The sequence below is a fragment of the Leptidea sinapis genome, chromosome 4, assembly GCF_905404315.1.
Source record: "Leptidea sinapis chromosome 4, ilLepSina1.1, whole genome shotgun sequence".
In the NCBI taxonomy this organism is placed as follows: domain Eukaryota; kingdom Metazoa; phylum Arthropoda; class Insecta; order Lepidoptera; family Pieridae; genus Leptidea; species Leptidea sinapis.
Genome location: NC_066268.1, coordinates 9469447 through 9497298, shown reverse-complemented (window position 1 = coordinate 9497298; position 27852 = coordinate 9469447). Strand labels below are relative to the sequence as shown.

General features: G+C 34.3%; 2 protein-coding genes across 4 annotated transcripts; one reads left to right on the top strand and one right to left on the bottom strand.

Annotated features, from left to right (window-relative positions):
* The first annotated feature begins 473 nt into the window (after positions 1–473).
* LOC126979827 (protein preli-like) lies at positions 474–15713 on the top strand. 2 transcript variants are annotated; one of them, XM_050829389.1, is made up of 6 exons: positions 474–627; positions 1056–1210; positions 1481–1588; positions 5107–5212; positions 7127–7276; positions 7770–15713. In XM_050829389.1, the coding sequence occupies exons 2-6, from the start codon at positions 1119–1121 to the stop codon at positions 7926–7928; spliced, it is 615 nt and encodes a 204-aa protein (XP_050685346.1). In that variant the 5' UTR covers positions 474–627; positions 1056–1118; the 3' UTR covers positions 7929–15713. The 2 variants fall into 2 exon arrangements, with proteins under 2 accessions (XP_050685346.1, XP_050685345.1); XM_050829388.1 differs by having other exon boundaries at positions 474–1210.
* Positions 15714–24696: 8983 nt separating this feature from the next.
* On the bottom strand, positions 24697–26426 carry LOC126979771 (probable methyltransferase-like protein 15 homolog). Of its 2 annotated transcripts, XM_050829296.1 has the most exons (3): positions 26222–26426; positions 25886–26124; positions 24697–25787 (listed from the first exon to the last, which is right to left on the bottom strand). In XM_050829296.1, exons 1-3 carry the CDS (start codon positions 26290–26292, stop codon positions 24781–24783), a joined length of 1317 nt encoding a protein of 438 aa, XP_050685253.1. In that variant the 5' UTR covers positions 26293–26426; the 3' UTR covers positions 24697–24780. The 2 variants fall into 2 exon arrangements, with proteins under 2 accessions (XP_050685253.1, XP_050685252.1); XM_050829295.1 differs by lacking the exon at positions 26222–26426 and having other exon boundaries at positions 24697–25997.
* Between the last annotated feature and the right edge of the window lie 1426 nt (positions 26427–27852).

Below are 27852 nucleotides of genomic sequence, written 5' to 3'. Positions count from 1 at the left end.
TTCCCCAAATAAAAATCAACCATCCTTTGTAATTATAGAAATCCTTTTAGAATCTACTATGTTAAAATTATTAAGGGACTGATCCGGCTTGACTAGACTCCAGGTCATTGGCCTCCTGTCACTTATCCTTGACATTTCTGCTGAGAGCTTCATCGACAGTGAGGGGATCATCACTGTGTCCTTCTGTGGTTTTATAAAGTTAAAGTCTCCGTAATTCTTAGTTTTTCTCTCGCGTTGAGTATATCTTCTCTCTTCTGCTGGTGTTTCAGATGACTGCTCATCCACTACGAGCGAATTACATCAACCCTTCGTCTATAACTTTTGGTAGCACAAACCGCCTATGTTGTGAACTCGCTCCAGTTGCTTATCTGTGACATGATTGATTGACATTTGTGATTTGACAATGTGTAGAGTGTGTTAATGTAAGCCTGTGGAGTATGGACAAAAAATTTGAAATTAATCAATGTATTCAAAATTTAATATTTATCAAAAACATGATAAAATATGAATGTTAACATTTGCTTATCAGATGAGTAACGTTTTAATCACGCTAAATAAGGTCGAAGGAGTTTTCCGGATATATAATCCAACCATACTACACTGTTTTGATCTATAAATCATTTTCCGGTATAGTGTGGATTGTATTTTTATTATGTAAAAACCGTATGATATTTAAATGGAACAACAAATTAACCGAGCACATGTTTTTGATTTTAATATAAATATTGTGTAGTCCAATGGTTGCATAATCGAAAAAGTTAGAAACTGGAGTGTTGTATTATTTTTAAAATAATAATTAAAGTCCAGTTCCTTGTTTTGTGTATGGTAGTTGTGCGTGACTGTAGTGATAAGTCCTAGAAGCTCAAGGCTGACGAGTGACGGCTATACAAGTATTCAAGTATTCAGTAATCGTTAATCAGCACCTGTATGAGCGGGCGCACGTTGTACTTCTCGAATTTGTGTTCGATGAATTAGTTTGACCTACTTAGGTGTGTTTATGTAACATGAGAAGAAACATTATTGAACAAAAATTATCGTGATTTTGTGACTTGTAGCTATCCGTCCTTCAACAATGACAAACTGATCTCAATATCGATTCTGATTGAGCAGATACAAAAATGGCAAGATATTTTGAAAATACCACTGTGTTTAACTTTTCTTGGGATCAGGTAGCACTTGGTTACTGGAGGAGGTATCCCAACCCTCAGAGGTGAGTGATCTTGTGAGTTTGTAAACATTAGTGTACACTGTACATTCACTCTTATATAACCTTGAAGGTGTAAAAGTAATAAAATTCCTTGAATATTTGTAAACAATAAACATTAGTATAAAGTCACGTGTTTATAAGTAAAAAAATAAATATTTATAAGAATTTTCAAAAACAGATGCAATAATATAAATGCCTAGTTAAGTTATCATTGAAATTTTAAATTTCTATTTAACAATCTTCAATATATAACAATATTTGAAACATTTTCAGTTCCCATGTGCTCTCAGAAGATACCTGGTGTAGATATGTTAAAGATGGTTGCTTGTACACAAAGAGGCTTCTCACTAAGACAAATAGGGTGCCCAAGTGGGGGGAGAGGTAATTAGAAATTCCTATTAAATTTATTTACTAAGCTATGTTGTCATTTGTGTTCTGTTCGGGCTATGAGATGATTCTAGAAGTTAATAATTATGGAGTTTATGATAAATGTGTCAAGTATGATTATCAAATACTGATTATTGTTGTGATATCATTATTTAATTATTGATTCAGGTGACCAAGAATAAATTATTTTGCATAACAGTTAAAGACCACTCATCAAAGGTCATTAATAAAAATTTACTTATATATAAAATGCTAATGTGTCACAATTATGATTTAAATACTTATCAGAGATTCCCAGTATTTGATTTCAACTGAATATAGAAATTAGTTATTAACAGCTTGAAATTCCAAGCGAGTGAGAACTTGAACGCGGCGGGGGTAGCGGGCGGGTGGGTCTGGCGGCAATCCGCGAGCTTAGCGTAAACAAGTTTAGACCTGCATTTGTGCAACGAAACAGAATCATATGTACCTACCTACCTATGTACCTATGAATATTCGGTTCGGTAAAAGTTTTACTAACTACTTAAGTAATACGAACATTCGGCCGAATGTTTGTATTCGGTGAAACCCATGTTCGGCCCATCACTAATTCCAACACCCAATATTATAATCAATACAACACTACATACTTTTCAAATTCCTATACAAAATAAATAAGTTTTAATAAATATGTATAGTAGCCATTTTGTGATTTTCTTAATTTTTGTTAAAATAATAATGATCATAACTAAATTACTGCAAAAAAAGCTAACAAATGCAAGAGAAATAATAAAATGAATCGCCATATAACTTCCAAACAACGGCAGAAAATTGAATGAAAACTTTTAGTCTGTATTTGTCAGGAAAAGGTTTGAGTTATGTATAAAAAAATTGCGGGCAAACAGAAACGGTTTCATTTGATACCCGCATAAAATGTGTGTTTAAAAATATTGACCACATAGGCTTAAACTTTTTTTTACCAGATATTGTGACGAGACTTGGAAGATGTTCCCCTGGTGGTAGTGATACGCCCAGCCCAATGCAATGCATCACAATCATCATCACCTTGTTTAGTCTCGTTAATGCAGTAATATCACTGACTACAGTGCCCTTCAAACTGAAACACAATAATGATTGCACATTAGTGTTTCAAGACAGATAAAGGTGGTTTGCGCTGTGGTTCCTAGCCTGCATCACCTGTACAAATAATCATGTACCGTCTAATTTACTAAAAAATAATAAATTTTTCTTCACATTTTCATTCATTAAAAAATATTTTTCAAATTATGTTTTGTAATTTTAAAAGCTATCTCTCTCTATGGGTCGATCAGCATTATGGTATCATCTGGAACGGATGATCTGCCACCACCAGATTCGAGGAGAATTTGTATGTCAAGTTCTTATATTAGTCGGACTATCTTGTTGAGTACGACCTCAGGATCTTTTTCCTTCAGTATTATATACCACAATAAGTTTTTCCAAACAGGCACCTGCAAAAAATATGTTATACATAACCCGCCCTCTTACATCGCTATAGTCGGGTAAAATACATAGATTACTTTGTGGCAGAGGGCTGTATCTATATAGTTACCTCAAAATATCATGTGAATGATCTCTTTTTTTCTAATAGAAGCTGTATAATTATTAAGAGTGAGGAGGTGAGAGGTTATCTGGTGGATTGTTTCCTTATCACGCAGCGCCTAAACTGATTAAACAGATAATGACAATTATCTTTGATAAGCTAATGTTTCATTGATAGTACTGTTTTTGGTGGTGATGACGAAACGAATAATACAATGTTTTTGGTTCACACATATCGAGATGAAAACATTACTGAAGATATATGACTTTTTATAATGGTTTTTGTATTCTTCTGAAATAAACACAAAATAACACATAAACGAACGAGGGTGAGGTTTAATTCATATTAGGCATAGTAGTCTCTTCTATTCGGTTATTCTTCTATTAATTTTTATGAACATCCAAAAAAAAATTTTACCGAACGAGAGTGAGGTTTAATTCATATTAGGCATAGTAGTCTCTTCTATTCGGTTATTCTTCTATTAATTTTTATGAACATCCAAAAAAAATTTTTATAATTAAAAACATTTTGTCTTCTGTCAATTTAATGGACATCTGGTCCAGGAAATCGTTTCTTGGGTATTTTTTGTTATTCTAGCGCTGGTAATTTGTATAATTTTATGCACATTGCAAAAGCTACAATTTAAGTAGATAATTCAAATATTTTTATTCAAAATAGAATTCAAAATCACTTATTGAACGTCATAAACTACCACCCATTCAAAAGAGACTGCCTCAGACCTGAGAAGAATGGGTGCAAGAAACTCAGCGGGCTTTTCTTTTATATAAAAATATGGATCACAATATGATATCGTACAATAAACATTTATAATTAAAGTGCCTGAGGGTGTTCTATTTATTCCCAGTCCGTGGTGTCATTACGAAAATCGTTTATGCTATAGTAACCTTTTCCCACACAAACGTTTTTTAACAATTCTTTTAAATTTGGTAACACATTTTCTGTGATCATATTGTAGAAGCATATACATCGGGCAACAAAAGATTTACTAACTCGACCCAATCGAGTAGTAGGCATAACAAGTTTATGTTTGTTCCTCGTGTTAACATTATGAATGTCACAGTTTCTAGAAAATTCCTCAATGCGCTTATTAACATACAGAACATTATCAAAAATATATTGAGAAACAACAGTCAAAATGTTTATTTCTTTAAATTTTTCTCCTAATGATTCTTTAGGACCTAGATTATAAATCGCGCGAATAGCCCTCTTCTGCAGGAAAAAGATTGTATTAATATCGGCCGCACTGCCCCATAACAATATACCTTAGGACATAATACTATGAAAATAACTAAAGTATACTAGTCGCGCCGTATCTAAGTCAGTTAACCGTCTAATTTTGTTAACCGCATACGCTGCAGAACTAAGCCTATTCGCCAATCCTTCAATATGGGGGCCCCATTGCAATTTGCTATCAAGAGTAATGCCAAGAAATACAGCAGATTCCATTGGTTTTACCACCTCTCCATTTAATAAAATATTCGCATCTACATTTTTGACATTTGTCGCGGTAAATTTAATATATTTGGTTTTATGACTATTTAAAAATAAGTTATTGGCGCTAAACCAGTACACGAGAGATGTCAGATAGAGCATTGTTTACTTCGTCATATAAAGCTTCGTTTCACTTTGAATATAAGTGAAGTATCATCCGCAAACAATACCACCTTGTGTTCTTTTTTCTACAAGGTAAGGTAGATCATTTATATAAATTAGGAAGAGGAAGGGTCCAAGAATAGAAACTTGTGGGATGTTGTTCTGGGACAGTGGCCATATTCTAGTCTATCACGTAATCTGGTGGAAGGAGAATTAAATTCATTATCCTTTTCACTCATTTGTACAGATTAAAGAACCTAAGTGAAACTTAAAATTTAGTTCCTATTATGGGTACTTATAAAAATGTATGTAAATTTTTTAAAACATATTTTTTCAGATTCTTCAATGCAAAATCAGTGAAAATAGTAGAAGAGAGCATTGTTGACCCCAAGGAGAAAGTCCTCATCACATATACCAGGAACTTGGGATACACTAAAGTTATGGTAAGTGTTATAATGTATATATATTTGATTTATTTATTGACCAGTAAGATAAACAGACTATTTTGATGGATAATTAATGAAAATAATCAAAACTGCTTTAGGTCAAAAACTAATATTTGTTTAAGATAATTATAATACATATAGAAATAACTAAATATATACATAATTACTATATGCCTACTACTCTGTTTACTTGAGTTGGTGTTTCTAAGTAGGAGAATTATTTAATAGAGTGTTAGCACGTAAATTGCATTTGGGTCCCAATTGTATCTCCAAAAATGCCGATAACATGCATTATAAAGTGCAATAACAGTTTATGTTTTTCATGGATACTTTAAGTTTTCAGGCTTTCATGTTGCAAAACTAATAGCGTATATCATAATGGTTATAAATTAATATTCAAATTAGGATTAAAAATCACTTTTTAAACTTCAAAAATTACCACCCATGCGTATGCATCCACCCAAAAGTATGTCTCAGACAGGAGAAGACCGGGCGCAATCTCAGGTGGCTTCTTTTTTTAAATAAAATTACGTTGCAATGCAAGCATAAAATTTATTATTTAATAGACTGAGGGCGGTCGCTTCATTCACAAGCTGTGGTATCATTAAGAAATTCATTTATGTTTTAGTAACATTTACCACACAATCGTTTTTTAACAATTCTCTTGAATTTCGTAACATATTAATTGTTGTGTACATTTTTTGAGTTCATGTTGCAAAAGTATATATATATATATATATCGTCCAACAAAGGACTTACTAGCTCGACTTAACCGAGTAGTAAGCTTAGCAAGTGTATGTTTGTTAACATTATAATTATCATAGTTTCTAGCAAATTCGCTAATGTGCGTATATGAATCTTATCCAATAAACATAACATTATCAAGAATATAAATATAAAATGTAACAGTCAAAATGTGTGTTTCTTAAAAGCGTTCGGGCCTACCATTAACTCTTATAGCGATTCAATTGACGACCTAAAATGAAGTGCTGCTGCTTGCAATTTCATACCACAACGTCATTAGAGCTATCCAGTTTAAGTTGACGTCAACTAAAGTCGGAAATTGAATCGCAAGCTGTTTTAGTTTGTTCATTTATTCGTACCATGAGGTAATATTTCAGCCTAAACTGGATGGTTTATGTGTCAAAGTGAGCGATTTGTATGCAAAAAAAAACCGCCTAAATCATATCATTCTAGGTTTCGAAACGCATCGCATATGGTTCGAGTAAGAGAAACAACACGACACGACACACGATTTATGCAACAACTGTAGAGCGTCATCTCTTTGTCACACCGCGGACCTCAGACAAATTTTTTTCGTTCATTCTTCCATAAGCGATTCAAACGCCATTCAATCTTAACGATTCAGTTTAGGTACTTAAACTGTAGTGCATCGGAATTGAATCGCTAATTAAAAGTTGCTGGTAGGCCTTCAGGTTATAAATAGCGCGAATAGCCCTCTACTGCAGCACATAGATGATATTAATGTCTAATTTTTTTAACCGATTATGTTGGATCATTTATACGATTAGATCATAGTTTCTCAACCTTATTTTGCTCACCGCCTTGAGAATATGTTTTTTTCTAGAGTATTTTCGTCTATTTTTTTGCCTTTTTAGACTGTATTTTTTAATCTACCCACGCCCCATCTGCGCTATCTCAATGCTCCCTAATTTTCTCTGGGTCTTCTACTGCCCCCCCGAAAGTCTCAAACGCCCACAAGGGGGCGTTATCGCCCACGTTGAGACCCTATGGTCTAGATAGACTGTGAGAGCTGAGAAAAAGTCGAAAAGTGTGAGATGTTGCTTGTCACGTATACTTAATAATAAACCTGGCCAGTTTTCATCAGCTATGTAGCAGCAAGAAGCTCTACTATACATATAAATGATGTAATCCGATTATTATGACCAGAGTGTGGTGGAGCGCGTGGAGTACCGGCCGACGGGCGCCGGCCAGACGGTGGCTCGGCGCTCGGCCTGGGTCGACTCGCAGGTGTTCGGGTTCTCGCGCGCCATCCGAGCGTTCGGCGTGGAGCGGTTCAAGAAGAACGCCTCACACATGGTCAGTGACACCTCTATACATAGTATCACCGCTCCCAAACAACACTCGCAACATCCTCAATCACCTTCTAGATGAGTGGCGTTCATTCAGCCCTATTCCATCTTTTTTGTCTTACTAAACTGGAATTATATTCCTTTTGTTTGTCAATTGTGTTTTCAGGAAGATTTAGCATGAATGCTTTCAATCAAAATCTTTATTCCAAAGGCAAAAGCTTTAAACTTTGAGATCGCTCTGATGTTCGTTTTTTATTCCAAGTAACACGCATAAACTGCCATTCAAGACGCTATTGGCTCTTTGCATTCATTGAAAATAATATTGTAGCAAAACAACACACAAAACACATCAAATGATTACAAACCATATAATAAAAATGGCATATCGAACATTGAGAGTAACTAAATTTGCACAAAAATAAAGAAAGAACAAGTGGATATCTTGATAATTGAAAGCTAGACAGTAGGACTAGGATGTAAAATTCGACATTTTTTTTCAGGTTAATGGGTTCAATTACGTCCTTAACAACTTGTACCCGCGACAAACACATCAACACAGCAGTGCCGCGGTGGCCACGCTCAAGGAGATGAGAGATGCAGCCGCCGCAGCCACTGACCGAGCCAAAGCCAATGTGCTGTCTTCTGTCAACACTTCATAACCCGACTAGAAACGCCATGTAAGTTTTGGTCCTTCGAGCCGGACCAAACTATAGAAAAATGCTGTGGTCTTTTTGTGTAATAATTTTTATTATACGTTCTTTAGGCTTTCCTCGTGGACTCGATATAGACCAAACTGAATAAAAGGGAATAGTGTGCTATATTTAGTTTTGTTCCAAAGTATTTATTCTAAAATTTATTTATCTGACGATTAAATAAAAAAATATTTTGCCATTTGTAAACATGTATCAAAATATAGGATATTAGAGTGTGGTTCGAAGCGGCGAATGAACAATGGATTTAAAGCAGCATTTTGTATGCCTGAAAATACAATGAATTCGGTTGAATAGAAGTTATTGAAGCTCGATTAAGTGTTGGAAAACTATTGTATCTAACACTTAATCTGTGTGAATGTTTATAGAGTTACCTCACTTTGTGTCAACATGACGAACATAGGCATTGTACACGTAAGGTAATGTTCTTTACTTTGTAAAATCTGTGTCACTAGAGTAGATAATATACCCTTTAATCCCACGTGTATGGACACAGGGATAAAGTTTTGTCATATTAACTTGTAGATATTGTTGATTGGTGGTTTTTGAAATGTCTGCTTAGACCTGAGTTCTGACGTGACGTCATAGTCACATGGCGGCATATCCCTCCCTCAACAATCGAGGATTATGTAAGTTTTCCTTCAATGCTGGACATATACTTGATAATAGATCAGTTTCATCTATCAAAATTAAATAATGAAAGTATGTATATTATTATTATTTAAGTAGGTATATTTACAGTGTTTTTACCATTGTAAAAACACTGTAAATATATCTAATGAGATTATTAAAATAATAGTTTTATTATCTGTATGTTTCGTGACCGTAAACGCCGACCACCATGTTGTGACGTCACACAATAGAAACTATTTGTTCTTAGCAACACACCAACGATGCAGACTATGAAAGGTCATTTATATATTTATTGAAATCATTGTATGTTATTAGGAGGTCACGATCATGGCGGGTCCCTTTTAGGCGTGACTATTTTTATCGTTTAAATTTAAAACAATTATTCCTAGCATACAGTGGAATTATTTTGAGGAAATAAAAATACCAGTTGTCTATCGAATCTTTACGATAATTTTAGAATATATTTAAAATAAAATCCAACAGTAACCTGTTGTTTGTAAGGAATGTGTTGACCAGGGAAGTTTTATTGGACGTTGTCTTAATTATTGTTATAAAGTAAAATAATGTAGAAGTTCAGTATAATACAGTTTGGTCAGTTGTGTGACGTGAAAGTTATGGAGAAATGGCAATAGTGTTTATAATTTTGGCAAAATTATAAACACTTTAAATTTAAAATGAGTGCGTAAATATATATCTATGTGAGTATTTTAGGAGTGCCAATAAATTTTAAGTGTTTTCCAGATTTAATTGTTTATTATGGGGATAGTTGTATAGTATCAAATAAGAGTTCTAAATTACCTTCACTAAAAACTATCAAAAATCATGTATAATCAAAAAATAAATAGGTATATTGTACAAAAAAGTAATATTTAATTATTGTAAAGTATAGGACAGCAATTTACAAAGTCTCATACACTTAGAAGAGGTTGATAATTTAAACGCACTTAAAATTGAAATATCTGTATTTTACAGTTTCCACTAATAATTTAATACAATTTGGGCAGCGTTACCCCTTACAATTCACAATGTGTAATGTTCTCTCGAGCTGAGCGCTCTCGCTTATATAGGGCACGACCGTCACAGTGATTATGCTACCAACTGTTAGTTGGAAGTTATTTCTAAAATTATAGTAATAATTATATAAAACAGTACTAACAAAGTAAGTTGTTAAATAAATGTTATAATTAATTGGTATGTCTAATCTATCAATATTAATCGTGAACTTGAAAATGTCAAATAATGTCAAAATTGTCAAATGTCTTATGACAGTTCATGACATTTGTAAACACATCAAGCTGACACTTATATGTGCACAGAAAATAGTATTAATATATTTATCTACCTGCGATAAAATTTACTTTAATTGTTGATGAATATAAAATAGTTTTGTGACGAGGGTTTTAGAACAACATTGCGTATATTGTAAGTTACATGCCAAGTTGTATCTGCACCCATTATGTGAACTCCATATACTTGAACGATTTTGAAACCATAGGCTGTCAGATCAATGAATACTAGAGATCGTAAAGGTGCGTACAGACTGGTGAAACATAGCATGAAATGTGTCATTCTACCTTTCATGCATACCGCGCTTTCGATACGATCCTCGCGTACGTCGACTGTTGTCACCATTCAGCCGCGACATATTACGGGTTGCTTCCCGCGTGCCTTGTACTGCTCGGAGCACGTGAAATGCACATTTTGTACAAGACGTCCAAAGTATGTTTACCTTTCATGATACTTTGAGGCGATGTGTTCGGCGAATTCTTTCATTACATGTTACGTTACAGCAATCTGTACGCACCATTAAGAGCTCATTACCCTAACAACTGAATTGAATGAGAAAAACAAAATTGATGTATATAATTAGATATTCACATTGTTATTTATTATACAAATTGATTTTTATAAATGTTAGAAAAAAGGGTATAACTCACATAAAACGCTATGGTTCGGAAATAAAAACTATTTTTAATAATATAGTAATAACTACTTTAGTAACAGATATCTATTCATTTCAAGTTAACATTTAATATATAATGTAATAGAAGTAAAGTTCGTCTACGTACCTACTAGTTGTATGCATATTTAGTTGGATGTAATGAATTTATATATTTTTCGGGTTTATACACTTACCACTGCCTCATTGTATTTTTGCTACCCACTGGACCTTCTCGATAGTATTTATTATATGTATAATGATATCGTTAGTACTGATGTAAATTACACGAGATCTTCATTCTAAATAACTAAAGTTTTTGCACTATGATGCCCATTATTACCTTCTGCCCATAACCTTAGGGGCCATCCATAAATCATGTTTAAGGGGAGGTTTGTGCAATTTGATACGCCCTGTCCGTGCCGTTCACGATTCTTGATTGAACCCAAAATTCTGAGAGGCAATACAATTGCGCTCGTCACCTCGAGACATAAGTCATGTTAAGTCTCATTTGCCCAGTAATTTCTCTAACTATGGCGCCCTTCAGACCGAAGACATATTACTGCTTCACGGCAGAAATAGATGCCGTTATGGTAGTCATAATCTAGCCGACATCCTGTGCATTGAAGCCTCCCACTTGTAGATGCCCTATTTCGCCTGTTATGGCACCCTTGAGCCTGGGACTTCCCTATTATTTTTATGATCCGAGGAAGCACAGGCCGTGACATGAGTCATTTTCACCTTCCAGGCTTCTTCCAAGATTTACCTATGCATGAATTCCATAGTTTGGCAGGGAGCTATCGGATATTATTAACCAACTTCCAAATAAACAGTAGGTAAGCATCACACTAAGTGTGTCATTCATTTTATGTGAAGTTTGACTAAATCTAATCGCAAAGTATGTTGGAGTCTTAAAATGTTTCGAAAATTAATTCAAATATATAACGAAATGTAAATTGTTAAAAGTAATTTAAATGCATAATGGATATTTCGAATTTTGTATTTGCATTTTCAATACTTTCAAGTATTTCTAATAAGTCATATCTCTGAACAAATTTACATTTTTTTTTCTTTTTTGTTTACTTGAGGGCATTACGTAAAAGCCACTCGCTGGGATCCAAACGGTATTGCTCAAAAATATAATGCTTAGTTAGTTGAAATCATCAAAATCAAACCACCAAATCTTGAAATATAGTTTTTAAAATTTAGTTCGAAAGTCAGTGTAGTTGGCACATAAGTCGCGACTGAACATGTCAGAGGGTAGCGGGCTACGGCAGTCTGACCGTCTGTCACACCGTGGGACGGTCGCGCATAAAGTCCCAAGGGTGCCGTGAGAGGCAACTTAGGGCATTCACCAGTGGGAGGATCCTTTGCACCGGATGCCGGCTAGATTATTAGTACCACAACGACGCCTATTTGTGCCGTGAAGCAGTAATGTGTAAGCATTATTGTTTCGGTCTGAAGGGCGCCGTAGCTAATGAAATTACTGGGAAAATGAGACTTGACATCTTATGTCCCAAGGTGAGGAGCGCAGTTGTAGTGCCGCTCAGAATTTTAAGGTTATTCAATAATCTTGAGCGGCACTGCATTGTAATGGGCAAGGCGTATTACGCCCTCGTCTCGTCCCTTATTTTCTTAAAAATTAAAATAAAAAAAGCGACCAGCTGTGTTGAGGACACTTTTTAAATAAATCATAAAATTTGTGATGGCACCTTTCGTAAACATTTATTTTATTTAAATCGTGTATATCGTTTAAATAGTGTGAAACGCGTTTTCGCGTAATTCAAATTTAATATTATTGAAGTCCTGTTATGTCTGAGAATCTATTATGATTTATAAATAAGTTTGTGTAGTGTGTACATACTGACGATGTCATTTGACTTACTTAATAATATTTAAATCACATTCCAACTTATGATCGTCTGTCAAGTCGTGCTTAGTTATAATTTTAAAAGATATTGTTATATATATAGATGGTATCGCTGTTTCAATGTTTGCCTTAATAATTTCTTAGTTTTTGGCTTTAATAATTAGTGATATCATATCCTATTTTGAATACAAATATCTATGTTGAATTTGAATTTAATCAAACTGAAAAAGCTATTTATTCATGGTGGTCATTAAAAAAAACTTGAGATATTTACCATTTGCCACCACTTCGGAAAAATTGATCTCTGTGGCCGTGCCGTACCGGGCCATCAAAATAATATACCGGGTCGCAACATTCCCGCCTTATTTAAAAAAAATAAAAAAGATGTGGTGTCGTGGGACTCCAGGTAGGAACGAAGTTCCTTCGGCTAATGTAGATCTACACAATTTGTAAAAAAAAAAATCTTATTCAATTTTATGTAGGTTTTCTTGATTTTTCTCTTAAATTTTGCAGATTAGTTTTTATTTAAGTACAGGAAAGTATTTAGGAAATTCAGTATTTTAGGAAATAATAAATTACGTAAAATAAAAAAAAATCGTAATCCAAATTATCAATTAAAATAACAAAATATGTCTCTTTATTTTTGTTTGACAACATAAAATTACATAGAAATAGAAACGACTGTCGCGCCTGCGCACGTCTCATTTAACGGTTTTATTCCACGGACTTTTTCTTACGGTTTTACTATCACATTTTTTTCAGTTCGGTCCCGCAGCAAAATCCCTTATATCCTCCAAGCCTGCCGTAAGGAACTTCGTTCCAAAAAGTCCATAAAATAAAACTCGTCATTTCCGCAAACTTGGATTCGTTAGTAAAAAATAAGCAACAGCTACATACTTGACACTAAAATTTAGTGAATAAATAGATAAAAATGTAATTAGTACTAAAAAAAACATTTTCACTATTTATAAATGTGTATTATTTTGGCTTGGATTTAAATGTAAGGTGGGTCACGAAGGCACAGTGTGAAACCAAGCATTAGAATAATGTTTGGGACACACTGATACAGATAATTAATATTCGTTATTACTTTCAATATAATATATATTACTACCGCCATCGAGTTCCACGATGAGGTGAAATTAACAATAATATTTTAAAAGAATATTAACTAATTGTAGTTAGATTCTATTTTGTGTATATTATATATAACTATGAAATTGTAAAATAGCACATTATTTAGAATGTATTTAATTAAAATTGGATGTAATACTTAACATTTTATTTTTATGTTCAATGTTTTAATTATTATATTGAAGTAATGAATTTAGTATTTAATAAACACATCGTTTTCAGGATCATATTTCCACAATCGTTAAGTAAATGTTATGTTATTTTTTTTTTCACAAAATTTATTCCTAAAGAATACTTTTTGACTCTAAATATAAATTAATATTTAAGTAAGATAAAACATTATTTGCAAATATTGAAGTGCCGAAATTGACACAATACTTAGCCAGGGTCAATTGAACAAGTTGATATATTTATATGTGGTGTGGAACCATTTATAATTAATTGATTATTAAAAGTAAATCTATTTATAACTCCGACAACTAAACGAGATTTTATTTTGTAGTAAGGGGAATGCCTATTTTAGGCTATCAAACTCCCAGTAATTTACTTTCATTAAAAAAAAACTTCATATTTTTTTTTACAATAAGACGACATATTACTTATTTTTACGAATCAATGCTGCCAATTACTAATTACGAAGCTATTTACTTGATTTAATCGATTTTAAACTTGTTAGTTATCTATTTGTTACAATATGATGTTATTGTTTCATCACACAGGTTTTAAATAACAGGATAATGTGAATAGCTTTTGTTTTATAATGCCATCATACAGCCATAATATACCTATTAATAGATAAGATAAGATCATTTATTTGTAGTCATGGGTATACATAGATGTTTCAAATCACAATAAAATTTCTCCATTCCTTGCCCGCATGCTGTGGCGTACAAATAGTAATTAATAACAAGTCAAACAAATATATTTATATACACAATGACAGTTAATTGATATACATATCAATAATTGAATATTTTGAAATAACAAGTGAAATTGGTAAAAAGAAATTAAATTAAGTAAAATGTTATTTAAAAAAATGTTAATTGAGTGTTGTATCTGAAAAGAAGTCTTTTATGGAATAGTACGATTTTGTCACTAGCACATTAAATAGTTTCTTTTTAAAGCACGTCAACTTAAGTTCTGTGATATGTGTTGGTATCTTGTTAAATATTCTCGGCGCCATTTCAAAAACACTATTGTACATCGAAGCTGTGTTGCTGCCATGTAAACGTAATCTATTCTTGCTTCTCGAATTTATATTGTGGATTTCAGATGTAGTAGGTATCGTTGCACAATGCGGATTGCATTGTCCTTTAGGTCTATTATATGTATTAAAACAATGAGAATGTAATTCAGTTATCAAATGGCAGAACAAACTATATTGAGCTACTGTGATCTGTTCAAATTATCATCAAAGAGTTCAAGAAGAGATTTTTTTTACCAATAATAATAAATTTTAGATTTCAATATTGTTGTTCGCTCATGTCTAGCGTGGCGCTATTTTTCATACTACATAAGCTTAATCATAAAAAACTATATCTTAAAAATTAAAGTAAATAACTGAAATTTTCAAACAAAGAAATTAGATATTTAGGAAACAAAATTTTAAGAAGTTACCTACTTGTTGCGAATTGTCTCGTTCAGAAAATATATTACTGAAAATTCTTTTGTGTAAGTGAAACATGTATTTTTATTTTTGAATTATTTTGAGGTGAAGCTTTTATACAGACGTACCTACGGGCTGCTCGCCACGCATGCTCACTAGCCGAGCGTCAGTCAAAATGTAGCGTTACACGAGAACGTCAGATTTAAGACCGTTACACGATATGTTTTAGTTTAATGTCGCCATTGTTACGCCTGCTCTGTGTATACTTTTGTTCTGGTTCCATGCTCACATGTCTATTATTGAAGTCCTCTGTGGCCATGTCATCACATCCCGAACTAAAGCCATATCTTATGTAATGTATATTAATATTTTAATTAGTTTATCTTATAAATTAATAATTACTGGTGATAAAGTTATTCCAAGTAAGAAATTAAGCATGTGTGTTATCTAGTTTTTATCAGAAGGCATTTTATATAGAGCTGGTACTATACAAGTTTTAATGTAGATCCATTATCAAACTGAAGATTATGTATAAATAAATTGTAAAAATTGTCTATAATTCTTATTGATACCGCATGTTGCCATTTACTAAATTAAAAAATCGTTGAAGAGATTGAATGAACTAAAGAATATATAAATAAACTAAATATAACTAATACAAAACCTGACGAATGGCCTTAAAGAGACAAAGATATTTTTTTTTTAATGAAAATAAGGGACAAGACGAGCAGGACGTTCAGCTGATGGTAATTGATACTGTCCATCCCTGTCCATTACAATGCAGTGCCGCTCAGGATTCTTAAAACCCCCAAAAATTCTGAGCGGCACTACAACTGCGCTCGTCACCTTGAGATAAGATGTTAAGTCTCATTTGCCCAGTAATTTCACTAGCTACGGCGCCCTTCAGACCGAAACACAGTAATGCTTACAAATTACTGCTTCACGGCAGAAATAAGCGCCGTTGTGGTACCCATAATCTAGCCGGCATCCTGTGCAAAGGAGCCTCCCACTGGTAAAAAATAAAGTGAAATATACATTCAGCTGCACAGAATCTTGACCAAGCACTAATTTAACAATAACAACTATTGTAACTGTTTTTAATGATTGTTTTTTTATGAAGAGAAGTTTAAAAGTTATTATTCTAAGTTAAATAGAGTAATTCATTAAGTTTTAGTGTTCTTTGCAATATTTTTGAAATTTAGTCAAGGGGAGTCATTTGAGCGATTAACAACAAATTTTGTATTCTTGTGTTTTTCAATATTTTAGTTTTCAATTAATCCATCTTTGGGTTTCTTAGTTGTGATTTACCATTGAACGTGTTTATCCGGGGCCGGATTTAAACTTAATGCCGCCCCTGGGCAACGGAAAAAAATCCGCCCCAATACTGGGCTTTTTACATAAACTTATAGTTTACATAATTTATTTTTCAAAAATAAAATAACTAATTTAATGCAGAAACTTTATTATATGATATATATTATAAAAACATGAATAAATATTTGTTTTTTTCTAACAATTATAAATTTGCCACTAAGGGTGACTCATAACACGTCTGACTTTTTTTTAACAGAATAAATTAATTATATTGAGCAATCTTGATAAGGCAAAAAAAATTGTTCACTTTAAAAATTTTGCCGCCCTGGGCACTTGCCCCAACTGCCCCTAGTCTAAATCCATCGCTGTGTTTATCAACAATAAAAATGGCACTAACACCAGAACAGGTGACACAAGCTAGGGGTAACTTGGCGTGAGACCCGGCAATGGAGGCCTAAGGTGCACGTCTGGTCGAGGTGACCATTTTAAGTGTTTTGACATATTGAGAAACCACAGTCTTACAGCTGTTTGGATACGAGATTTAAATGCCAGTAGACCAGCACGAGGTTGAGAACTTGTCAGACATCATCTAGTACCTCGCCTTCAATTAGCACTAGATCATGTCAACTGGACACACGAGCAGTGGACAAATGTATGAGGGGTAAAGTATGAAATTTTTATCTAACATATTTGTTTAATCAAAATAACCATTATTATCTATACATTGCTGCCATCTAATAGGAAGGTCATTAATGTCATCTAATAGGAAGGTCATTAATGTCATCTAATAGGAAGGTCATTAATGTCATCTAATAGGAAGGTCATTAATGCCTTTGCGATAGAACTGTGGTGATCTAGATTCGACAAACTGTGAAAGCATTTTGTACTGCCTTTTCTGAGAAGAAAACTTTTTATCACGTAGAAAATTGTCCAAATCACGAAAAAAGTGGTAGTCCGTTGGAGCAAGGTACGGTGAATACGAATGGTTTCTAATTGTAGTTTCTCCAGAGCTAAAACGGTTTCTCGTGCTGTATGAGGTCTCGCGTTCTCATGGAGCAATAATGGTGAAGATCTATTCGTGAGTCGGATCTGTTTCACTGCTAGTTTTGCTATCAATTTTCGGAGTTCAGCAATCGGACATCCGCCGTTATTGCTTGACCAGATCGGAGAAAGCTATAGTGAGTAACTCCACGCTGAAACCATCAGACAGTTACCATTATCTTTTTATTGGTAAGTTTTGCTTTAGGACACTGTTGCGGCGCTTCAAGTGATGATACTAGCTATGTAAAATCAAGTGTCGGAACCAAATTTTTATAGTAGTACTAGCTGGCCCAGCAAACGTTGTATATAAAGTAGGTAATAAAAAAAAAATCAATAATTAATATTTTTAAGGGTATAAAAATAGATGACGACCGATTCTCAGACCTACCAAATATATCGTACATAAAATTTATGGTACTACAATAATCATTATATTCGATTGCCATATTGCAACACTATTGCGTGTCTGTGGATGGATTAGAATAATATTGAAATCGCGATACAAAAGTAACTGTTGATGAAAATTTGAAGTTGTATGTATTTTTTTATGCTGACTCATAATCAAACAAATTTGAAAAGAAATTCGTGTGGACCACCCTTAACACTTAGGGGGATGAAAAATAGATGTTGTCCGATTCTTTGTACCCAATATGCACTCAAAATTTCATGAGAATCGATCAAGCCGTTTCGGAGGAGTTCGGTCCCGCACACCGTGACACGAGAATGTTATATATTAGATTTATAAATATTGATACAATTTGAAAAAATTATGTCTAGTCAGCATTATGTTGGGAATTTTACTTCTCACCGCTGGTATTCTCTAGACACCGTAGAAGCCAGACTTTGAGAATTAAATATTTATTTATTAAAATAGATATATATTATCCCCCAAGTCTACTGCTACCATAAACATTGGCAATGAAAATAACAAAATTATATATATTATATACCTACCTAGTCTTGCCATAAATACTGAAACAAAGAAAAAAAGAAATTTTGTATTGCAAATAACATTTATTACTTTTACAGTGTGCTAGGTCTGCATTGGCTGCAATACAGTCCTTTAAATAAATAAATAAAAGGTATTTATTTCAGGTATAATAAAACCCATAGTTACAAAAAATTTTGGACACTGTAAAGGGGTGCCAAGTTAAAAGTAAAAATAGACTAACTAAAACTATATAAATATTGCACAAATTGTGCAGTCATTTTTTGTTCTTAACCATGTGAACAGAGATCCAGGGCTTAAACACTGGATTCCTGATGTCGTCAGAGACAGCCACGAGTATTTTGTTGTCGGAACGTCTCCGCCAGAAAGAGGTAACGTGAGACCGAATTATGGCGAAAAAGTCGGGGACCCCAGCGTCTGCGAACATGCCCGACGCGCTGCAGCACCGCGGGAGCCGCATAAGAGCCCGGAACGCATCATTGTATTGGACTCTTATTCTGCTCATAGCTTTCTGAGAAAACGTTACCCACAGCTGGCAGGTGTACATGCCTAAACAGTATGCCTTGAATAATGTGGTTTTTAAATCCTTGCTGCATTTTGCAAATCGTAGGGCGAGCATGTTGCCTCTGACTGCAAGGGCCCTCCGCTCGCGCTCAATGACATCACCGTCATACAACCGTTCCGACACCAAATGTCCTAGGTACCTGAACTGCTTAACTACACCAACCACCGTGCCGTACAAAAACACACTCGGCACTCTCTCCGGAGGCTGTCTTGCCTTAAACACCATCATTTGAGTTTTAGAAACGTTGTATTTCAGTCCGTGCGCATTTCCATAATGCTCACAGACCGAAAGCAGCTTCCTCAACCCCTTGATCGAGGGGCTGAGGAGCACAGTTGCCTATTTCATCGACGGCGGCTTGAAGCACTTTAATATTCTTGCTCAAGGTTGAGAGCCAAAGTATAGTGTCGTATCGTCAGCGTACTGAGCGAGCTGGACATTCGGAAACTTGGGAATGTCACTCGTGAAGAGCGAAAATAGAGTGGGAGAGAGGACTGAACCCTGTGGCACGCCAGATCTGATGGATCGGGGTTAGGATAGGGTGCGCTCTACTCGATATGGGAAGGTCCGGTCAGTAAGGTAGGCTCGTATGGTGCGCATGAGCCTGTCTGGCACTCCCATTTGATACAGCTTGAATACTAGGCCGTTGTGCCATACCTTGTCGAAGGCCTTCGCGACATCGAAAAACACGGCTGCCGTGGTAGCGTGGAATTGACACCGTCTGCTGGGGACACGAGTGAGCGGTTCTGAACTCGAACTGTATGTCGGGTATCAGGTTAAGCTCCGCGATGAAATCAGTAAGACGCGCGAGAATTATTCTTCCGTAAAGTTTACCGATTGAATTTATCAAGCTAATTGCTCAATTACTATTCGGGTTGGTTTTTGGTTTGTTGGGTTTTAGGATGCCGATAACAATGGACTCGTTCCATTGTTCGCTGCACTGGTTATCGGTCTGTTGTGGCGTACCCACGCTGATCGCACCAATTGGTACGGCATCGGACTCGGTTCGGTCATTCAGTTGTCAATTAGTTAACTAAACTTTAATTTAATTTTAAGTGTTTTCACGCATCCAGACAAGTAATAATAGTAAAACTAATGAACTTCACTAAAATCGGTCCTGTTCAAAATATGTGCTGTAGTCACCGGCGGGGGTTGCGCGGGTTGCAGAACGCGCAGCTACCAAAGAGGATGTAAATACTACGTAATAAGAGGCTGGACTGCATAAGTTAAAATTAAAATTTAGTTTAGTTTCAGTATGAAACGTGTAGACCAAAGAAATGAAAATACTAAAGACAAGGCGTAAAGCCTCTGGCCTGTTTGAAAGAACGAAATAATAATAAAAAAAATGAAACGTGTAGTGATTTGACATAAATTTGAGATAGTAAATACAATATTATGGCCAGCCTGACGCAACTCTCTAATAAACTCGAATATGTATGGCATTGCGCTTAAAAGTAATGGCTGCAAACGCTGTCTCGCTCTAACATATATTCGATTCTTTTGTTTGTTTTGGTTTGAGTGTCATGTGACATATCATTCATTCAAAATAAAAGTGACTAATTATCAATTTTTATTACGAATTTTCGTTTTCTTTTCCTTTATTCGTGTATTATTCAGGGTAATGTGCTTAATTGTATATATATAATAAATGCGTAAGACTTTCTAGGCCATGTAATAAAAAATGTGGTTTAAAATCTGGCTGGTCAGATGGGAGTAAGAGAATTTTCATGGCTAAATTCTTTTTGGATAAAGAAAGGTAAGCACTTATGAACAAATAATAACGTAATCAAGAATGCCTAAAGTTTTTAAAAGTGATAAATTATTGATTTAATTCATCTAGAATAAAAATTATAATATTATAATCTATCTATCTATAATCTATAGATTGATATAGATGCCGGGAGAAACTTGTGTCTTCTATCGAGTCCTCTCTTGAGAAGGTCGCGGAATGGGGTAAATTGAACCTTGTCCAATTTAACCCCCAGAAGACTCAAGTTTGCGCGTTTACCACTAAAAAATCCCCATTTGTCGTATCACCGCTCTTCGAGAACACTTCTCTTAAAGCCGCGCCTAGTATCGGAATACTGGGTCTCGAAATCTCGAGCGATTGCCAATTTCGTGGTCATCTGGAAGGCAAAGCAAATTGGCTTCAAAGAAACTGGGCGTCATTAATAGAGCACGGCAATACTTCAAGCCGGCCCACATACTAGCGCTCTACAAAGCGCAGGTCCGGCCACACATGGAGTATTGCTGTCATCTCTGGTCTGGCGCACCCCAGTATCAGCTCGATCCATTTGACCGCGTGCAACGCAGAGCAGCTCGAATTGTCGGGGACCCAGTGCTCTGTAAACGGCTGGATCACTTGGCGTTGCGTAGAGACGTCGCTTCATTGTGTGTCTTCTACCGCATTTATCACGGGGAGTGTTCCGAAGAGCTGTTTAACCTGATTCCTGCCGCCGAATTCCACCTTCGCACGACACGCCACAAGTTAGGATATCATCCTCACCATCTGGATGTGTGGCGGTCCTCCACAGTGCGGTTTTCAAGGAGCTTTCTTCCACTTTCTTTTGTAGTAACAAAGCTGTGGAATGAGCTTCCTTGTGCGGTGTTTCAGGGACGATACGACATGGGTACCTTCAAAAAAAGCGCGTACACCTTCCTTAAAGGCCGGCAACGCTCCTGTGATTCCTCCGGTGTTGCAAGAGATTGTGGGCGGCGGTGATCACTTAACAACAGGTGACCCGTACGCTCGTTTGTCCTCCTATTCCATAAAAAAAAAAGATTGACGATATTTTATTATAAATTTTATTTTTATTTATTTAATTTTTATGGTATCTATATTTTTGATTAATAAGTTTATTACCTTTGAAATACTTTTTATTATATTATATTGTGGTTATGATGTGCAAGAAAATATTTAAAGCCAAAAAATTAGGGTTAACTAACTTCTGCTAATATGTATTCTGTTATAATTTCAGATTCAGGACCCTCGCCTACCACTCTATTGCATCATCTGAAAAACGAATACCAAAGACTGTCTCAACCGAAACTACAACGCAAACCAAAACTATAAATAAAATATTAATTTTGTTAATTGTTTTTTTCTTTGAGATAACTAAAACGTATCCCTTAGAGCTGCCGTACACGGACTGCTTTAAGCAGTTGAGACCGACTGCTTGAAGCCGTGACCGCGCGGTGAACTATAAGTCATTCATTCGGTGCCGTACACACGACTGCTCGAGCAGTCGCGACTGCTTCAAGTCGTCAACTGCATGACGAAATTCCATCGAGCCGTTGACTGCGCTCAACCTCAATGTTACTGCCAATCCTTCTTCTGGTTGTATACTTCTCCTCATAATTGTGTCTTCACGTTTAATTTAGACTTTAATATATTATTCAACTCATCAAACGAAGACATTGACATCTTAAAATAGTTGAAAAATTTATCTTCATCACTTCTAAGTTCCATAAAAAAATTATGAAATTGTCCATGTTGTTCTCTTAATTCCAAAATTGGATGAACCCAACATTTTTTCTTTAGAGCAGAAGCAGGTAAAGCAGTGCTTCCTCGTCAGAATCCTTGACTCGACTCCGGCGGAAAATCAATGCACTATCAATGTACGATCAATCAATGTACGTCGCTTAGCCGTTAACTGCTCGAGCAGTCCGTATACGGCCGCCCTTAGTTTAAACTAGCTAGACTTTGCTTAGGTCCATATTAAAACTAACAAAAGAGAACCTTAAAATTAGACATTATTTATATCAATTTATATATATATATATATTATTATTAGTTAATTATCGATAAAAATTATATATTGATTCCAACCCTATATATTTATTATATTGGGAGCTCTGATATTACGTCATTAGTTGATTATGTTGGTATCAAGATTTAGTGCAATACAATACAAACGACATTTCTCATTATTTTGTATGGCACTCCCGTCTCGTGAACGTAGTGTTTTAATTCTCTTTGATTATGGCGACGAAGTTTATTCCGGCTAAGTTTGAAAGCGAACAGTTTTTTTTTAATGACAACAAGGGACGAGACGTCCTGCCCATTTCAATGCAGTGCCGCTCAAGATTCTCGAAAAACCCAAAAATTCTGTGCAGCACTACAACTACGCTCGTCACCTTGAGACAGCTGTTGTTAAACCTCATACTTTATGACTCTATTATATCAGAGCTATCTATAGCACTGTGTACTTTAAGAAATATTATAAAACTGTTTTTAGTTTGATTCTGTAGCTCAACGAAATTTGAATATAGCTTTAGACATAATATCAGAGACAATACGACTAGCGGATGCTATAAACACTCTGATAAAATCTGCAACAGACACCAGCATAGTACCCAATGCATGGAACGTAGGTATCTGATACGGGCTGATATGCCATGATTTCTGAAACAAATAACTTTATTTAAAAATGCAAATATTACTATTGCAGTTGGTACAAGCCTGTATGCAAATTCGTAGTCATTAAGTTTAGTCATATTTATCTTCCTTCTCTACGGTATGTAATGGGTATTACTGTCACTGCTTTCGTCACAATATATTATAATTTGTTAAATTACCATATCACTATCATCACTGCTAAAATATTCCATTACCAAGTCCAAATCCAACTCTCCTTATTTTCGAAAGGTTATTTGGCCGCGTGCCGCGTTACTGACCGATCTTAACAGATTACCAAATGACGTTAACTGAGGTAGCGTCTTTCGGACAGTAGCTTTAACTATTATTGAAATGCAAGTAAGAACAATAAGTATGTGAGTTCCTATCTCTAGTAGACTAACCGTTCTCTCAACGATAGATAGACAACTTCAGTACAAAATGCTAACTGTCGATAAGTTACTGAAACCTAAGTAGAGTAAAAGGATAGACCTGTCTACCTCTAGTAAGTAGAACTAAGGATAGTTATTGAAAATGGCCTTTAATGCATGTAAATTAGTTTTAAGGTCAAGCAAGAGCCAATCGGACTAATCATAAAAACTTGCATGATGATAGAAATTAGGTACTATTTACTTTGCTTGATTAGTTACAATTATAGGTGTAATATTTGATCATTCGTACGTCTAGATCAGTGTTTCCCAACGTGGGGCCCACGCCCCAACCCCATAGGGGAGCAATTTAAAAATGGACACCAACGCGACTGTAACCCTTTCGATTTGTGTTATTTAAATGCAGTGCTAGATAACGGTGACAAATTTAACAAAAAAGGCAAATTCCAAGAAAACTTAATCAATAGTAAAATTTCTTCCTAAAACTTATCATTTACATTTCATATTTATATTTACTTATCATTTTCACAAAACAATTTTTAAAAGTTAAATGGCATAAATTTTTTAGAAATGTTAAGGTTTGGGAAAAACAGGTCTAGATAGACTGAGACAGCCGTGAAAGAAATAATATTGTAGCGAATAAAATTGAGGTCGGAGGAACACTAACACAAAGTAACATACAAATCGTAAGTGTACGATACATCGTACAGCTTGTCACAAACACTAAAGTAATTAACTGGCCTGTTTTCATCAGTTGTCTAGCAGCAAGACACTCTATCAATACATAATAATAAAAGTTATCTAAGGGTGTAATGTTTACGTTCGTTTAATCATCTAAAGCATTTTTATATATTTCATTATTACCAATGTAAAAAAAACATCAATATCATAAAACATTTTTTATTAGAACAAGTATTTTTATCTACAATATTTAATATTTTCTACATTGCCATTTAGAGGTTCATAGACTATTTCACTTTCAATGCAGCCCTAAGTCTTGCATTTTTGCTTCGAGGGTTACTCTCCAACTCCTCATCTGTAGGAACTTCCACATGCTTATTTATACACTTCCATGGAGTATCTAAGAACTGATCGATAGTATCCTGGTCTTGAACTAACATAGGACTTAAATATCTCAGAGGTACAGGATTTGCTGTTTCATTGACTATATTACCAGCTATGTGTCTTTTTACTATAGTATCTTCAAGTGAATGTGAACATATGGTAATCAGCCTACCATTTAATTTAAGATAATATTTGGCCAATAACATTCCATAATTTAATTCATTTAGTTCATTATTAACAAAAATACGTAGGGCTTGAAATACTTTAGCAGCATTTGATTGAGAACGTTGTAGTTTATCTAAACGAAATTCATTGGGACAGCATGAATCTACTATATCTGCTAACTCGTGAGTAGTGGCAATGTTCTTTATCATAAATCTGGCTTGAATAATAGCTTGTGCAATCTTAGCAGATTTCTTCTCTTCACCATATATCTTGAATATTTTGTATAGTTCACTTTCATTAGCAGTGGCAAGTACTTCTCTAGCTGTTATTTGATTGGGGTCATGTCCTGCATCCATTCTCATATCTAGAATTCCATTCTTACTGATAGAAAATCCTCTCTCACTATTATCCAACTGCAGTGATGAACATCCAAGATCAAATAAGATTCCATCAACAGAAGCTTGTCTTATTCCATATTCTTTTAACAACATTGGCAAGTCACTGAACTTACCCAATAACGGTGTTACTCTGTTTGGATAATCTGCTGCAAGCTTTTTAGACTCTTCATATGCAAAGGGGTCTCTATCTACTGTTATTAAATTACAATTCACAGATTCTAATATTTTCCTAGAATGACCTCCTGCTCCAAATGTCATATCTATATATAATTCATTGTCAATGGGCCTTAAATATTTGATGACTTCATTCACCATCAACGGAGTATGATTTCTATTCTGTATACATTCTGTTGATAATCTACATCTGTAAATTTTGTGATTAAATAAACGGAGAAGTCTATAAATCATTGTGTATCCCTTTTCTGAAAAATTTTTTTGAAGAAACTTTTATTGTCTTCCTTAAAAAACTCTAGTGCTTCATTAGACAACAGGATTTTACATTCTTCAGTACTAAGCCCCGTCCCAGTACTATGCTTAGTGCGCTTATATTTGTTTCTGTAGAAATTATCAGCTAATTTGTTTAATGAATTGTAGTGCTTAGTGCAAGTCTCGGTGTTTAAGGTCTGTGTGTTCTGGGAATCAAAAGCTAATTTAACTTTATTTCTTATCAATAGGCCCAAATCTCTGAAACATAGAATAAAATTAATCAACAGAACTAAAATTCGGTTGATATAGAATTATAAAATGTAAATATAAATTAGTTAAAATAAATACAACTAACCTTTCACCTTTCGTAGGGTCCAATGGCCATTTAGCGATTAACCTAGTAAATTTTTTATATTGTGATGTCATAGCTGTTTCCTAAACATGGTTTTACATGCGTACAAAACAAAATAAATTGTACTATTATTCTAAATTGTTTCAATTTTAGGTTGCACAACTTGTGAAATTCGTAAGATCAAGTTGTAAATATTAGAGTCCAAAATAATTGTGAATTGACATTGTCACTTGTCAGTTTTCAGTTGTCATTTTAGTTATAAATTTTTCTAATTACATATTTCGAGCATTGGTTACAAGATGATCACCTCAAACCAAAATACAAAAAAAATATATATTATTTAACCCGACGCGTTCTGAGCACTCTAACCTTGAATATGCTATTTTAAATATACTCGATTACAAGAAAAACCCCCGTTAGGTTTATGGGTTTGGATTGACAGTTGGTAAGAAGTTTGTCATTTTAGTCTATATCGTAGCTGTGAGCTTTCTGCAGGAGCGCGTTCACTTTCAGCTCCATTATTATATATAAAATAACAACCACAATTTTGCGGCAGCAACACGAAAGCAATAGCTTAAAGCTTTGTAGATTGCAATTATTTCTTAAATATTAATGTAATTTTCTATAAAATCGATAAATTTGAGTATATCAAAGAGGGTAGATAAAGAGAAGAGATAGGTAATAGAAATGTGCATTTTTCAGGATTATTTATATAATTAATGCAAAGACGATTAGCTCCACGGGCACTTCAAAGAATAAACAATTGTCGAATACAATCTAACTAAACCACGATTTTCGCATAATATTCAAAATGCTAAGGAGCCAATTCCAATCATGGTTGTTTACTAACTATTTATTTATTTATTTTATTAGAAAAATACAAACAGAAATACAAATACATGTGTAGACAATGAGTTATAAGAATTATAATAGTTACATGTATTCTAACCCACGTGTTCCGCTGATTTTTAACTATATTGCGTTATTTACGCTTAATACTACTAGTGCTTAAAAATTAAGATTAAAAATAATATTTATAAGTAATAGTAATAGTGAAATATATATACATATAAAATATTAAAAAAATAAAATAATAATAATAATATAATCAAAGATATATATATATATATACGTATACATATTATAGTAATACACTAAAATAATACACTATACCTACTAACTATATTATACACATATAAAAATCTCTATAAAGCAAAGCAGTTGTACACATTTTAGGAGCCTGTATTATACGTATAGTTCATTTTTTAATATTGAATTCGTCTTCTTGCTTCTTTAATTTAAATGTGGACTGCTTGATCATGAATAATATCTAAATTTGTGAAGTATTCATTATCCCCCTTATTCATAATGGTCCGCTAACTTTAAACAGCCGCTTAGGAGTGTTTTTTCTCATTCTGACTTAGGTCAATAGAAGAAGACAGAGTGAGAATTAGCAATGCTTTAATTTAGCAGACTATTATGAATAAGGGGGTATATCTATAACACATTCTACGGACGGGTGATCGTATTTCAGCATTTGTACGCGATGGTGTTGTATAAAAGAGTCTTTTAGTCGTGTCACGTGCGCGCTTCGTGGTTTTGTAATGTACTTTATTAACTAAGTCAGTGAAATT